The sequence below is a fragment of the Spermophilus citellus genome, assembly GCF_964194105.1.
Source record: "Spermophilus citellus genome assembly, chromosome: 15".
Lineage (NCBI taxonomy): Eukaryota > Metazoa > Chordata > Mammalia > Rodentia > Sciuridae > Spermophilus > Spermophilus citellus.
In genome coordinates this window covers 63559590-63575459 of record NC_138195.1, presented here as the reverse complement: position 1 = coordinate 63575459, position 15870 = coordinate 63559590, and the positions used below count along the sequence as shown (strand labels likewise).

Here is a 15870-nt window from a genome sequence, read left to right as displayed (position 1 = left end):
CAAGGCAATTTCCCCACTACTGTCGCACCATCATTTTGGCCTATTTATAGCAGTAGTAATATGAAAGAAAGAAGGTTCCAGGTTCAGTGTCACCTCCTTTTAAGGAAATTGGCTGTGGTCAGACTGAGCTGTTCCAGTCCTCCATGGAGGAGGCCAAGTCATCATTCCCAGTTTTTCACAATAATCTGTATCCAGGCAACACAGCAAATTGGCCCAGCCAGGCCTGCCTGGGAGTTCCTGCAGGGCTGGGGCTTGCCCATAGGGAATGGCTCCTTTGATTTACAGTTAAAGTTCTTAGAAGTTGTAACTGTTGGCATTTTTCTTCAACCAGCCTAGCTGTGACAATGTCTCTGGGATTATAGTTTTTTAAAGCTTCCATCCAAACACACCATCTTTACTTCGGGGAGAAAAAAATGTAGTTTCTTTTACATGTTGCCCACCAACAAAAGCATCAGAATTTTATGATGAAAACCGAAGGTTTCTAAAAGAAGGAATGGAGGTTAAACTTTATAATTGGCTTCTTTTTTACTTTACCCCATTCCTGGTCAGTGATCTGTTGCTACTGTCTCATGGGAAAGCAAAAGCAGAATATACTGGTGGAGTCAGATTGAAGGTTGTGAAACCATTCAGGATCATAAATGATCAGCAGAAAGGCTCTGTGTTTTAGCTTGTTCTCTCTGGTTAACCACAAGCCCCACCATTCCCTATTGTATTACATAATGCTGAGTGTGTTCCACATTTCTATTATTGGCCTAACCTTTTCCCCTGACATCCTATGTGAATTAGTTTTGGTCTACAACTTTATAGGCCAATATTCTTGAAGGCAGAAACCATGCTTATCATTTTGGGTTGCCAAACACATTTTAGGAGAATCCTCTTCCCATAAATTAGACAGGAAGAACTTCAAGATAAAGAACTTTTAGAGCTGAAAATTATTTACTTCCACCCACTTGTCTGCCAATAATGAAGTAGGTTTAAAGGGATGAGTCACTTAGGCCGGCCTCAGAGAAAATTGGAACTCAGAAAGTTAGAGCTAAAGCAGGAATTGTTCTCAACCTGGGGCAGTTTTATCCTCCAAGGAACAACTAGCAATGTGCTAGTTGTTGCTAGTTGTTGGTCACAGCTGGGTAGGGGCGCTATGGGCTTCTAGTGGGTAGAGGCCAGGGATGCTGCTGAACACCTGCAAAGCACAGGACAGCTCCTCACTGCAAAACAAATAAATAAATAAAAATTTTAAAAAATTAATGGGTTCAAAATGTCAGCAGTGCCAAGGTTGAAAATGCTGGTCCAGAGGCTGGGGAAATAGCTCAATGGTAAAGCACCTGCCTAGCATGCGTGAGGCCCTGAGTTCAATCCCCATCACCACATTCAAAATAAACAACAACAATAAAAAATGGTATTTAAAAAAAACAAAAGAGCCATTCATAAAAAAAATAATAAGCTGGTTGAATCCCAGGCCAGGCCTCTTTTCTTTCAGCATGCTACGTGGTTTGTGCTAAGATTTATTTACTGCTGATTTAGAGAGTTAGGTCATTTTGAGTTTAGCAAAAGCAAATCAGTACATGTTCAACTGTGCAATGTCATTATCTTGATCAGAGTTAGGCTATGAATCATGCAAATGAGAGGAATAAAGTCATGTTTGTTTCCGTGTCTTTCAAGGCGAGCATCTCGTTGACACATTTGACAACAGCCAGATGACTTTTTAAAACATATACTTTTCACACTTTCTTCTTCTTTAAAACTAAATTAGCCAACCCCATGGCTCTATTTTATTTTATTTTATTTTTGTGGCGCTGGCAATTCAACTCAGGGCCTCATTCCTGCTAGGCAAGTGTTCCACCGCTGAGCTATGTCCTCAAAGCTGACTGTTCTATTCTAACACCGTAGAGATATTCTGAAAGCATAGACAGCAATTCTAGCTCTCTGTGGGGCCAAGGGAGAGATATTATGGCTCTCACCTTGTGTTGGAGGAACACTTTGTGGAGTAGCCAAGGAGAAAAAATACTCTAAACAATATACCGAAAGAATAGACTCATCTAAAAAATACTCTGTAAAATCGCCATCAATTCTCAAAATTGCCTGGCAGATTTAATTTCTGTGTTGATTTGAAAAGAATGAATAATTCACTTTTATTTCTCCAGAGACAATTTTTTTCTTTTCTGTTGCTAACCACAGACTGGGCTTATCAGATGAGAATCTGTCACAGTTGTTGAGCACCGTGTGTAGTTCTCTGTATGAGAACATGCCCTCTTCCAAGAAACCATAACCACTGGGTAAATGGAGTAGAACAGCTCTGTAGCAATTTCCTGGTTTGTGCAATAAAATAAATCTCTTCAGAGAAAGTGAGATCACTGAGTATTGTGGAGTCACTGATGTATGTAATTGGGTGACAGACCCCAGTTCTACAACCTAGACCTTCTTTTGAGGTCTGAGTTGGAGAGAAGAAAATGGATATATATTTGTCACTTCAAAAATTAGGTGCCCATGTTGATATCAACTTTCACTTCCTGATTTTTAAAGAAACTGTTACAAATTTTAAGATAAGTTGTTTCTCCACAAAATGAAACTTTCCTGATGATTAGTTTTGCCCCAAAGCCTAAAAGTTACATAAAAATACTCAAATATAATTCCCTCACCCTGGATTTTTTTTTAATATGGAGAATCTCTTCTATCACTTTAAGGGCTCAATGTTCATTTTTCTATTTTAATGCTAAAAGTTTTCTGTTCTATCTCATTTGCTATGTATTAGTGTAAGTGGTTGCAAAGGTAGCAAGGTCTAAGTAACATGAAGACATTCTTACTATTCCTTTTTCCTTTCTCAGTGTCCACACTGAGATGAAAGCATACCCCTGGGCTCCCTTGCCTTTTTAACTGCCTTCCACAAAGTGAACTTCTTCAACTCTCCTACTTTGATTCCCATTTCAGGTTACATTCTTTCCATTACATACTATTTTCCATGGTTATGATTGTATGGTTGACCATCTCTCTGGCGATGTGTTCTATACATTTTTTAGTCATGTGCCTTACTATAAAAAAGGTTTCAGATATTCTTTAATTATTATTTTTTTTCCTTCACCCTGTAAATATCTTTTAAGTACCTACCACGTCCCAGGTAATTGGGTTAGAGTAGCGGACAAAACAGGAACAATCGGAGCCTCTAGGGAGCTTCACTCCAGGGAGAGGGACACAGTGCGCTTCTGTTGCAATATGTACCATGGAGATAGGTGGGTGAGGAATAGAGGTTCAACCCAGGCAGATAGAATGGTGCACACATCCGAATTGGATTGCTATTCCAGTATTCATCTACTGTGGGGTAGCAAGTTATCCCCATCAGTAATCCACCAACCTTTTCTCAAAGTAGACATTGGGGTGGGATGGGTGGGGAGAACCATACATTTTCATAGTGGGCAGAATTCTGTGAGTCCTTTTAAATTCCCATTACAGAGGAATACTTTCTTCTTTTACTGAGTTTTGTCCTGCTGTTCTCTCTGGCTCTATTGGTCTTTCCTGCTGGTCCATCTACATTGGTTATGACTATTGGAATTTCATAGGCATTATAGTTAGACTCTTGAGCTGACTATTTGTTATGGAAAAGTGGTGGCAGATATGTCATGTTTACTGCAGAAATATCCTGGCCCACATCTCATTATGAGTTGATTTAAATGGTAACAATGAATAGCAGGGAGCTGGGGAGGGGTCCCATGATCCAATGGATGCCAGCCCCCTACTTACACCACTGCCTGCTTTTTTTTGTTTCCCCTGCAGATTAATTGGCACAGCTACCGTCTCCCTGAAGGACCTCTCTGGAGACCAAAGCAGATCACTGCCCTACAAACTCATTTCCCTGCTAAACGAAAAGGGACAAGACACTGGGGTAAGCATTTCCCTCTTGTTGAGAGGTATCCATGTGAGATGGTTAAGCAAAAGTTCATTGGGGGCTGGGGATGTGGCTCAAGCGGTAGCGCGCTTGCCTGGCATGCGTGCGGCCCGGGTTCGATCCTCAGCACCACATACCAACAAAGATGTTGTGTCCGCCGAGAACTAAAAAAAAGATAAATATTAAAAATTCTCCCTCTCTCTCTTTCTCTCTCTCTCTCTCTCTCTCTCTCCCTCCACTCTCTCTTTAAAAAAAAAAAAAGTTCATTCAGAAAAAAGCATGGGTTGACAATTAGCTCACTATAGTAAAAGCAGAAATCTGGTTTTGAGGTAAATGGGTTCATTCACATACCACCTCAAATGGCCTTGTCCTCTATTTTCAGTCACAGAACGAGCAAACTTGAGATTTGATTATCCATAACAGAATTCTGTAGAGTGAAAGGGACCTCTCTGGGTTTGGCTTTGTGCTTATCCATGTGGACATTAGTATTTGTGTGGCATAGCTCTGTGTATCAGACAGCCACCAAAAGGAGTGTAGTTCGTGCGTATTACCTTGAAATATCATGATCTGTATTATTGTTTGGGTAGCAATAATAAAGTTTGTTTTCTGATCCCAGCCTCTCTAAATAGGTACATATAGTCTGATGTCCAATCAGAATTCAAATATGTTTTTTAAAAAACAGCTTCATGTGGTTTACTAACAAGTGCTCATAGAGCTACCACACTCAGCCCATCACCTCTAACCACTTCATTTCCCAATGAATTTATTTTGCTTGAAAGCCTGGGCAAATGGAAAAATGTATACATACCAAGAGAGGGTATCTCTCTAGGCAAGAATACAGGTTAGGCTTCTCAACATCCACGAGAGTGTCAATTGTGCTGGTCTGGTCTCCGAAATGACCAGTTTTCTATGATTCAATATTCTGATCAGGAAACATAAATTCAAAATGTCATCTGACATCCAACTACCCAAAACCTAGCCGAGAGAAATGATATTGAGGAAAGATTGTTGCCAGTGATCTTCTTGGCTTCTTTTCATTTCTTAAAGTGTGGAAGAAAGCACATGTAGAAAAATGGCAGAACTGCTGTGGTTGAATGGAGTAGGGAATGTGAAGGCCTAGAGCTCTGCCCCTGAGATCCCTTAACCCTGCTGGGGTCCTAGAGCACATCTGGGCATCCAAAAGCTAAATGGACCACAGCAGGAAAACAACTGAGCCAGCAGATGAGCCGCCCATGTGATCTTCTGGGTTTTGATTCTTTAGACTAAGTTTAGCAACTGAGCCCCTCCGTGTTCCCTGTGTTTGACCTTGGTGCTGTGGCCTTGGTCTTGGTAATAGCATAAGATGCTTCTCTTACAATCCTGCTACTCCCCCCGCCCCCGTCCAGGTTACTGGGGTTGAAACCAGGGCTACATGCATGCACTGAGCTATCTCCCCCACCTTTTGATTTTATTTTGAGACAGGGTCTTGCCAGGCTGGCATCAGACTAGTGAAGCCTCAACCTCCCGAACTACAGGATCACAGGCAGCCCTATACCCAGCTTCTGATGATTCTTTATTTGCTATGGGGCTGTGGACATGCATATTTTTAAACTCCAGTATCCCCAAGATCAGTAGTTCTTTTGTTTTGTTTTGTTGGTACCAGAGATTGAACCCAGTGTTGTTTAACCACTGAGCCACATCCTCAGCCTTTTAAAAACTTTTATTTAGAGACAGGGTCTCACTGAGTTGCTTTATGGACTCCTTAAGTTGCTGAGGCTGGCTTTGAACTTGCAATCCTCCTGCCTCAGCCTCCAGAACCCCTAACATTACAGGCATGTGCACCCTGTGTGACTCTCTAGATCAGTAGTTCTAAGTCAGTCCATCCGTGATCTCATCCATGAATATTGACTGATAAGCCGTCCAAGGAAAAAATAAGAGCAATGCAATGTATGTGTACATGCATGTGTACAAGCATGTGTGTGTATGTGTGTTTTGTAGGTCCATGAAATATAAAAGTAAATAAATTCTATCCTAAAATAATATCCCATGTGAAAAATTTTTTTCTGAGATTTTTATAAGCAGGAATAACTTTATCTCCTGTATGGATCTAATATATTTCCTTCTTTCTGGTAATGAAAGTTACATAAAATGTTGTTTTCCTACTTGTTTAGGATTTTGGGATCATGGTTTAAGTGAGAAGGCTGGCAATTATGTTGAACTTTATAATCTGCATACTTGCTTCCTCAACTCAGACTAGACTTCCCTTTTTTATCCTATTTTATGAATCACATTGTTATATGCATTTTTGTTGGACCCTTAAAATTCTGTATTAGACAAAAATGTGAAAATAAATCTCAGCAATCAATACTCATATAAGTTAACTAGCAACAAACGAATTAGCCATTAAAATTGAGCAACTGCAATTGGATCTCTATAAGCAGAGGCCACCTCCACTCTAGCATGGAGCCTAGTTCCAAGTTCACACTTGTTTGTTACAACTCGATTCCAGCCTCTTAGGGATGACACATTTGGCAACTGTAACAAGGTAGCTCCTTTCCCATCCCACCTTGGCTCACGTGTGGGAAAATAGAAATAGGCCTGCACATGATGTCGTTGTTCTCCCTATCTTGTCTGGCTTTCCTACTTCCCTGCTCATCCCTTCTTAGAGTTTTACTCCTGCTGGGCCGACTGGCATTGAATCAGTAACATTCCGATGCTCTGCACTGATTCTGATGCTCAACACTGATTCTGTGATGAATTTGTTTCTATGCAGGCCACCATTGACTTGGTGATCGGCTATGACCCACCTTCAGCTCCCCATCCGAATGACCCAAGTGGAACCAGCATGCCAGGCACAGGAGGTAAGCTGATCCTTCCAAAGGCTAGGTCACCCCAAAAGAAATCTGCTAACACACACCAGGAGGGGCCCTGGAGAAAGTCTGCAGCTGTAAGGCAGGAGGAGCTGCCTGAATTGGGACATTACAATTATTTAAGAATTACCCTTCAAGGCAGAGGGGAAAGGTGAAAGAGTCTTTGTAAACAACCTCTTGCAGACCAGCCCAGCACACACCTGGACTGCAAAACCATGTCCCAAGCATGGTGTTTCCTCTTATCTTTGAAATGTAAACACTCCGGAGAGTGTTCCAGCTTGTGGGGTTCATGGAGTGACCTCTCTGCTCTCTTCTGTCTGTCTTCTTGCCTTCCCAAAAGTGTGACCACTGGACTATGCTCTCAAAGACCAATCTCATGGTCAGTGCCCTTGGACTGGGGCCTCTTTCTCTGTCTCCCTTAGCCCTGATCCCCCTCCAAACCTCAAACAGCCCTTGATCCTCTAGTTAATTGCTTCCCTTCAGAACAACCCACCTCTTATCCTCCTTGATCTCTGACATGGGTTGTCAGTCATTTGGGGTCAAGAGATCCCACTCAAGGTGGGGTTGTGTGAGGCTATCAGGGGAGGGATTTAGTCCTCAATTAGAGGGAGGGTCTACATGATAATATTTCATGGCCCCGAATTGTAACTTGCCTAACAAAGGAGACCCTGAGCTCCATTGTTGCAGGGGACAGACAAGGAAAGACACCAAATAGGAACAGAAAACAGGTTTATTTGGTTCTAGCCAGGTTCAGAGGACAAAGCTTTTGCTGTAATCCATCAATCCTCCTGAACCCCCAATTCAGGCAGTTTCAGAACTTTATACCTAGCGTGTAAGGGGAGGGGCTCAGAAGTTCACAGTCTGCAGAAGTTCACACAAAAACTTTTTCTTTCTCTGTTCTGGGCAAGTTAACCCTTCAAGGACAATACCTGAGAAGAGGAGAGCTTCTTCTCCCCTTTCTTTCTTCCCCTTGGCAGCTGTTACCAGAGAAGACCAATTAGTAACTTCTTCTCTTATCTTTGAAAGTAAACATCTCTGTGAAGCTCCAGTCCAGGGCCAAAGGCCTAGTTAAAAGAATCTGGTTTTCTTATTATACTTTGCATTTGCAAGCACACTTCTAAAACCTATTATATATGTTGTTATTTACATAAAGTAGTCAATAAATTTGTGCAAAAAACTAGTAAAGGGGTGTTCAGCTCCTAGGGTGCTGATCTCTTCCAAGTCAAGTAAGATAGAGCAACAAGAAATAAGAAGTTTAAGTACATTGAACTCTTTAGTAGAGATTCTTGTACTGATAGTCCTAAGGTCAATTATGGTAAAGATTTCTGGAGAAGTTTAATTAAGATTTTCCTGTGTAGTAGGGGATGCCACTACACCATCTCTAGTACTGCACCAAAAAAAAGACAATCTTTCACAAAGCTGACTTGACCTCCTTTAGTATTTTTCTAGAGTGATGTGATGCAAAAAGTGTCAACTTCTGTCCTGAGATGTGTTACCAAATTCCCGTTCAGTTACCCCAGCCTTGGCATGTGCCCCAGGAAGGAGGGACACTATTCCAACACACTCAACTTGAAGTCCTCCCTTAGGAGGAAGCTCTGGTACTTGTTCCTTCTCCTGTGTTCTTGTTTCCCTTGCTTCTGAGCTCTGCTCTCTGGCCACCTGATGGTCTCCCCAGTAGAGAGCACCTGTCCTTTGTGCCCTGTGGCATCTCTGCCCCTTTCTTGCCTGACTTCTTATCCTATCTCAGCCTCATCTCAACTGCTGTCCCTGCTTGAGCATCCAATACTAATGTATTGGCCCATTTCTTGAGTAAGTAGTTTGAGTTTCCAGCGAGGGTTAGCTGGTCTTCTCTTACTTGGTGCAGATCAGGACTGACAAGACCCCAGTATATCAGCAACACACTCCACTTGTTGCCTTCTGCCTAATGGCACCTTGAACATGTCACTTAGTCCCTGAACTCTCTAACTTTCAAGAGCCCTGTAGTGACTCAAGAATGTCTGTAACTTCTCTATGTCCATAGCAGGAATGACCAAATAAAAAACCTGAGACAGTCCAAGACTGCCTAGCACACCCTGAGGTGTGGAACCGAATGGTCCCACCCTTTTCCTTCCCACCTTATCTGCTGATGATTGTTGTTGCCAACATTTGCATCTGCCTGGGAAAAAGTAGGCACTTTCTGGCCCTCTTGAGGCAGCCCCGTGGCTGGGCTATCTGAAGTAGCCTCTGATTGGGAAAATTTTACACTGGACCCTGTGTATTAGTTTCCTCTAGCTGCTGTAACAAATACCACAAACTGATAGTTTAAAGAATGTAGATGTGTTCCCCCTCAGTTCTGAAGAGTAGAAGTCTGAAAGAAAGTTTTCTGTAGGACTGGTTCTATCCAGAGACTGACAGAAAATCTGTTCCAAGCCTCTGTTCTACCTTCTGGTGGTTGTTATCAATCCTTGATGTTTTTTAGTTTAAAAATGTGTCCCTCCAATCTCTGCCTCTCTGCTGTTCTCTCTGCCTGTGTCAGGGTGCAAATTTCCCACTTCTTATAAGGACAATACTGTTAGAAATTCTGGGTGCTGCAAGAAATCAGACACATACTAAAGAGGTACTCAGCAAGACAATATTTTACTTATGCAGAAGAGTGTGCTACCAAAAAAAATCTGGCAAGCAAGCATACTGGGTGGGATGTCTGCCCAGGTTTTTAATCCCTAACACAGCACTGCCCCTTGCTCGGCTTGGAGGAGTTCCAGGTATCAGTCTATACAATTGACTAGTTTAAAATTGGGGAGGGTAAAGGGAAGGGCTATAGTTATGATTGTATCACCTAGTGCATGTAGGCATTATGATTGGAAGACTGAGGACAAAGGGGCCACTCAAAATGACTACATTTTATTAGAAATAAGAGGTGCTGCAAGAAATCAAACATGCTCAAATGTGAATGGGCAAGGCAAACCTTTATTCTGCCCAAAGGATATGCTACAGGGTATCTGATTAAGCAAGCTCGACTGGGTGGGCAGTCTGCCAACATTTATCCCTGACAAGGTACTGCCCCTCTCTCTGGATAGGAAGAAGTTGGGGTTACAATCTACGGGATTAGCTAATTTTAGAATTAGGGTGGGCAAAGGGGAAGGCTACAACTGATCCAATTAAGGCTGAATACAAGATTTTGAAAATGAACCACCAGACTTTCTATTCCTCACAATTTCAACCACATAGTTTTTTCCTAATTTAAAAAATAGCTCCATCGAACTACACGCAGTGAAATTTAGGTTTTAGATGACAGCAAACACATTTTTGCTACATATTAGGAAACTCAGTCTACAGGTTTAACATTGATGGAAAAGAGAACATTCACTTTACAATAGTCACTAGATTAGGGCCCACCTTAACCCAGTATGACCTCATCTAAGAAGTCTTTTTCAGAATAATTCATCATATTCTGAGTTTCTGGGGGAGTATGAATTTGGAGGCAAGGGGAATAATATTCAACCTAGTACACTGGCATATAAAAGATTACTTTCATTATGTCTATTCCATTTTAAGAGCCAAAATGTTAAATGGATTCCTTGGTGCTATCCTTTCAGCCAGGCCTTTCAATAAAAGAGCAGACTTACAGAGCTTGGTGCCATACCTTATTAATATATGTGGAGTAAAAAAAAAAAAAAGGATTTCTGGGTTTCTTGCATGCTGTTGCTCTGTGGGGAAGTGCAGGGGGTAACAAATGCTTTAGGACACAGCTCCTGCCCTCCAGGCACTTTGAGTCAGATTTTATGACAAGACTCTTTTTTTATCTTGGAGATAAAACATCACCCATAAAAGGAAGGGCTTTGAGGTCAGCCTGGCCTTGGCTGGATTCTGTGACCATTGTTAATTTGACATGAAACCTAGGTAAGTCCCTTAACTTCTCTGAATCTCAACTTTCCTTACTGCAAAGCAAGAATTATAGTAGCGTGTGAATTATAAAGTAATGAGGATTAAACACAATAATGGCTGCATTAATGGTAGCTACTATTATTATTGTTGCTATTATTACAAAAACAATTGTGGATGACTTATAATCATAGCTCAGCTGGGTAACACAGTTTGTATGACTCCAAATTATTTCCTCTGCAAAGCAGAGCTTCTAGAAAAGAATTACTTTGTTTGGCCCAGAGTCAGACTTAGATGATCAAATGTTTTCACTGTAAAAATATTTTAAAAAAAAATGTTTTGTCCCAGTGGAGCAGAAAGTTTTTTGAGAACAAGCAGTTTGTTTAAGCTACAGGGAGAGAGATCCTATCTTCTCAGATTAACTCAAATGAACCCAAACTCAGAAATGCAAGTGCCACAAACATAAGATTTCCCTGGAGCAAATTTCTGCCTTCTTAGATATGAGCAAAGCAGCAACTCTTGAACTTTTAACCCCACTGCAGAGAAATCCTTGTCACCAGAGGCTCCCTTTCCCTGAGGCTCCTCCTCACAGCTTGGCATAGCGTCAGCTTGGGCACCTAACATCCTAGCAGCCCTGTGGACTGAGAAAGTCTGCCCACACCCTGGAAGCTGACCCCTGGCTGGCTCAGCAACAGCCACTGGGCCAAGGCACCTAAGGTCTTCCTTAGAAGCTCTCGGAATCCCTGATACCACTGGACAGACATGGAAATGATCCCTCACTGGGGTTTCTTGCATTTGGCTGTCAAAAAAGTGCTGCTGCAAATGAGCCAGCTAGCTCTGCAGAGCAATTTGATTTTTTAAGTGTTAAAGAGGACAAACTGAAATTTCTTTATTTAAAAAAACATACAAGGTTCTTTGATCTGGAAGTGCTGTTGATTCTATAAAAAGAACATTTACCAAGGCTGGGTCAAGGGTGGCACTCAGAATGTGGGCTTTATGTTCAGGCTAAGAGAAATTTTCTTTGAGTTCTATACTAAGAGAAGACAAAGGGAAGGGAGAAAAGAAAGAAGAAAACAACGTAGGGGAAGATAAAACCAAGAAGCATGAAACAGAAGTAAAGCAAGAAAACCATACCTCTTGCTATTGCATGCCTTGATGCCATAAACAGACAACTGGCCCATATTAGGTTTTTACCCTTTGATAGACAAAGAAAGAAAGAAAGGAAGGAAGGAAGGAAGGAAGGAAGGAAGGAAGGAAGGAAGGAAGGAATTTAACTACTTTATATAAAAGAAATGTCTGTTTTCTCTACCTTCAGATTTTTGAAATTTTACTTGTTTATCATTATTTGAATACAAAAGAAGTATCTGCTCATTAAAAATGTAAGTAACACAGAAAAGACACTTAAGACACACAACAGAAAATTTCTCACAATTCCATCCTCCTGAGATAACCGCTGTCAAAAACTACCTGGTGTTGATTTTAAATACCACCATTTACAAAGTGAATCCTGAGGAGAAATGTAAAATATTAATAACAGAATACAGAAGTAAAGATTTTCTGGAAAACTGACCACTGCAAGTTAAAGAAACAGATTATGACCATAGACTAAGGAATCGAACCCCTTTCGGGCTTATTTAAGGAATGCTTTCTTGGAGTCCTTATGTCAAGATGACTTGAAGGTACAGCTTCTGGGCCACTGGGAGTTGACTGAAAGTGTGTGATGTCAAAGATGTCCCTTTCCTTGACTAGCTTGGAGACTGCTGCCAAGACAGAGGGGTGGGCTGACCCAGAATATAGGTTTGGCCAGCTGAGAACCTGTTACCATGGTGACTTCACTCATCATCTTTCAATCAGCTTGATTGGAGCCTACCTTCCTATAGCCGGAATGAACTATTTTTAAATCCTCATGTCTATTTTTGAAGAACCATCTGTTAAATTTGTGCTTTGTCCAACCCTAGGAATGTAAAAATTCATTCATAGCCAGACTTCTTTGCTTCAAATTTATTTCTTTCCATGAACAAAATTCTTTTGTTTGAAACTACATTTGATCCAGATCAGAAAACACTTACTGATGCCTGTTTATGCCACAAGCAGAGGTGAGAATGGCATTGTTTGGCCACCAAGAAGCTTGTAGTCAAAAGATAAGATATTAACATAATAATGATAGTCAGAGCTGAATATAATAAATTCCTCCAAAGAAGACAGAGCAATTTATTTGTGTTTATCTGGTTTACATTGTATTGCCCAGATTCGGACAGAGCTCATGGGGCAACATTCCCTAGACTAACTCACAGTTCTGGTTCATCAAAGGCAGATGCTTCCAGGGTAGCCCTACAAGCCTGTGTTTACATCACTGCATTTTAGAGACTCTTCTGTAGTACTTTTGCATGGTCTACATATTAGAACCATGCCAGAAGATTCTTGGGGCACATCTGGAGCTATTTGCCCAATAATTGGAGTGGAGAGATAAAATGAATTGCTCACAACAAGACACATTTATTTATATAACTTCCAACATTTTAGAAACCCTCAAAAGTTATAACTCCACATTCCAGATGAGTCAGCATGCTATCTCCAAAACATTACATGCTTTCTTCCTTCAAAACTAACTCTTTCTCATTCTGGGTTATATTTTTCAACTTACACTGAAGATCATGTTATACCAGCCCTTTGTTCTAGTTTATAGTGACTTGATTATGCATTGTTCAATGTAGTAAAAATTCTGCATTGACCAGTACCACCACCCAACAAGACCTGAGCATGAGAAGGAAAACTGATATCACAGGCAGAGAAAGGCATTCCCTCTAGAACTCTTGCAAAACAGACTGAAACAAAACCAAACAGAAAATATTCTAGAAAGACCTCTCTATTTAGGAATGGAAAGGAATAGGTGTTTGGATAAAGGGCTTTGCTGGTAGGGGTGGAGGTTCTGTACTCCAGGCTAGGAGGAAGCCGCTGGTGACTAAGCAAACAGACCTCCTGCTGTCATCCTAGGAGATGGCTTCACTGGGAACCTCTAATAGGTTCCATTCCCTGGCAAGGTATTGACAGATGGGGGAGATGGAATAAAAAAAAAAAAAGGCATGGCCTGCAGATCTGGTGACATCTGAGGGACGGATAGCTCATTCTCTTCTGCTTGATAGGAGAAGTGCTAGAGGTGAAGAACACGAGATCCAGGAAGAGGAAGAGACGTTGACATCCATTGGGAAAGGCATGATTGGGGGCACCAACGGAAAACATGATGATAACATAAGGTGTCCTAGGGCTGCCAACTCTTCAGCACTGAGTGGGCAAACAAAGTGTCACTGACACAAGTGACTTCACATAGGGATGGCTTTCCAGAATGTTGCTGTAGAACTTTTGGAAAGAGGACAGTATATCTTAGGAATTATGAAGATGTGTTTTGTTAAGCTGCTGGAGTTGTGATGGAGAGACTTCTTAAATGTTAAGTGAAGCATTACTTGTAATTAAGTAAAGGTCACATGGGGGTTACTGACGTTCAGGAAGAGGACAGAGTGTGACCCAGTGACATCATGATTCTGGGGGAGGCAGGCTGGCATTTGTACAAGGGAATGTGGAGAGCTTGTCATAGCTAGAGAGGGACTGTAAGGACCCTGAACCATAGTGAGCCAGCAGATTTGAGTTTGAGGCTTGGTCCCACTGTCGGGCTGTCACTTAACCTCTCTGATCCTCAAATTCCTTAGTTACAACATCAGGAGATTGGGTTAAATGGCAAGCAGGGTCTCCTCCAGCCCTGATGTTCTAAGATTCTACTAAAATGGTCTGATGAAAGCCAAAGTTCATGTAACAGATGAGATGATGGAAGTTCCCATAGTGGTTACCTCATTCCAGATGCCAGGCTTTGTTCCAGATGTCTGGCTTTGTTCCAGTGGGTTGAATCCAAGAGCAGAAAGCGTTTCAGGAATTAAATGAACAAATGCTGTGGAGAGTCGGATAAAGAGGAGACTTGAGACAAGACCGTTGAATGACCTGATGTGATAGCCTTTGGTGACCTTGGCAAGAGTAGTTTTATTGGAGCCATGAGGTGAAGACCTAATCAGAGTGAGCTGGAGAGAGGAAGTGGACCATGTGAGAAAACATTCTGAGCAGTTTGCTATTAAGAGGGGTGGGAAAACAGCAGTGGCTATAGGGGGCGCTGTGGAGTCAGTGCAATTTTGCATGTATGCAGCAGGGGATGGGGGAATTGTGATAGTTCAGCATGTTTGTATTTTGATGGGAATAATCCATTAGAAAGGAGAAAACTGATGAGTGGATCCAGAAGCAGGTGTTGCAAAAGCAAAATCTTGAATAGCGAAAGGAAAAAGGTTCTGTGCAAACATGGATGGCTGGCCTCAAGTTAGGGAGCATAGATATTTCAGGGATGGTAGCAGGAGAGAAGGCAGATGAAGGTAGGATGCTGGATTTGGAGCTGGAAGATTGTGGAAAGTCTCATCTGACTGTTATCTCAATGAAATAAGAAGCAAGATCATTGGCAGACAATGAGGCTAAAGAGAAGCTTAAAGTAAAAAGTTAAATAAAAAATGGGGAGTTGGGAAAGCTGAAGTGATTGACCTTGTTGGTTAATTACAGCTATCTCAGATCAGGACCCAGCAAAGCTTTGAAACAGATGCCTTGGAGATGTGGTAGGATGGCCAGGCGACCCTGTGAGTCCACTTTAGGTTTGTGATCATAAAATTAAAGTGAAACCCATCAGTAAGTGTGTGTCCTCAGCCAAGTTCAACTGCGTGGGTGTAGTGGTGGGGGAAGTACAGGGTCAAAAGTGAGAACATGGAAGTTACAGGCGGGGAGGGGTTAAGGGGAAGATCGGGAGCGATTGCAGTGTTGGACCATGGACTCCCATGTGGGATGGGAGAAAAGTGAAGACATGAAGGAGATGGGGGCAGGGAAGGTGGTGTGGTCAGTGGATTGGGGGCTGCCCGCGTGGTTGGAATAATAAAGCAAATGGGAAAGATTAGAAAGATTCAGGGGATTGCCTCTCAAGTGGATTGAAAATGTTCCTTGAAAAATTCATGTCTACATGGAACTTCAGAATACACCCTCATTTGGAAATAGAGTCTTTGCATATGTAATAAGGAAGATGAGGTCAGCCAGGTGTAGTAGCAAATGCCTGTGGTGATTTGGGAGGCTAAGGCAGGAGGATCACAAATTGGAAGCCAGCCTCAGCAACTTAGCAACTTAGTGAGACCCTCTTTAGAATAAAAAATAAGGACTGGGAATGTAGCTAGTTGGTAAAATGCCCCTGGGTTCAAAAAAAAAAAAACA

The 15870-nt window shown here is 41.8% G+C and overlaps 1 protein-coding gene and 1 long non-coding RNA gene across 5 annotated transcripts in view; one reads left to right on the top strand and one right to left on the bottom strand.

The window, feature by feature from the left end:
- MYOF (myoferlin) overlaps positions 1-15870 on the top strand; it is a 150335-nt gene that overhangs the window by 37635 nt on the left and 96830 nt on the right. For all 4 annotated transcript variants that reach the window (XR_014018918.1, XM_081267375.1, XM_081267374.1 and 1 more), the window contains exons 4-5: positions 3766-3874; positions 6630-6717. Coding sequence is in view for 3 of the 4 variants with exons in the window: in XM_081267375.1 (XP_081123501.1) it covers positions 3766-3874; positions 6630-6717 (197 nt within the window). In the remaining variant the exon portion in view is untranslated. The remainder of the gene's footprint in view (positions 1-3765; positions 3875-6629; positions 6718-15870) is intronic.
- LOC308633951 overlaps positions 1-15870 on the bottom strand; it is a 70062-nt gene that overhangs the window by 37192 nt on the left and 17000 nt on the right. The gene's annotated exons all lie outside the window — the stretch shown is intronic.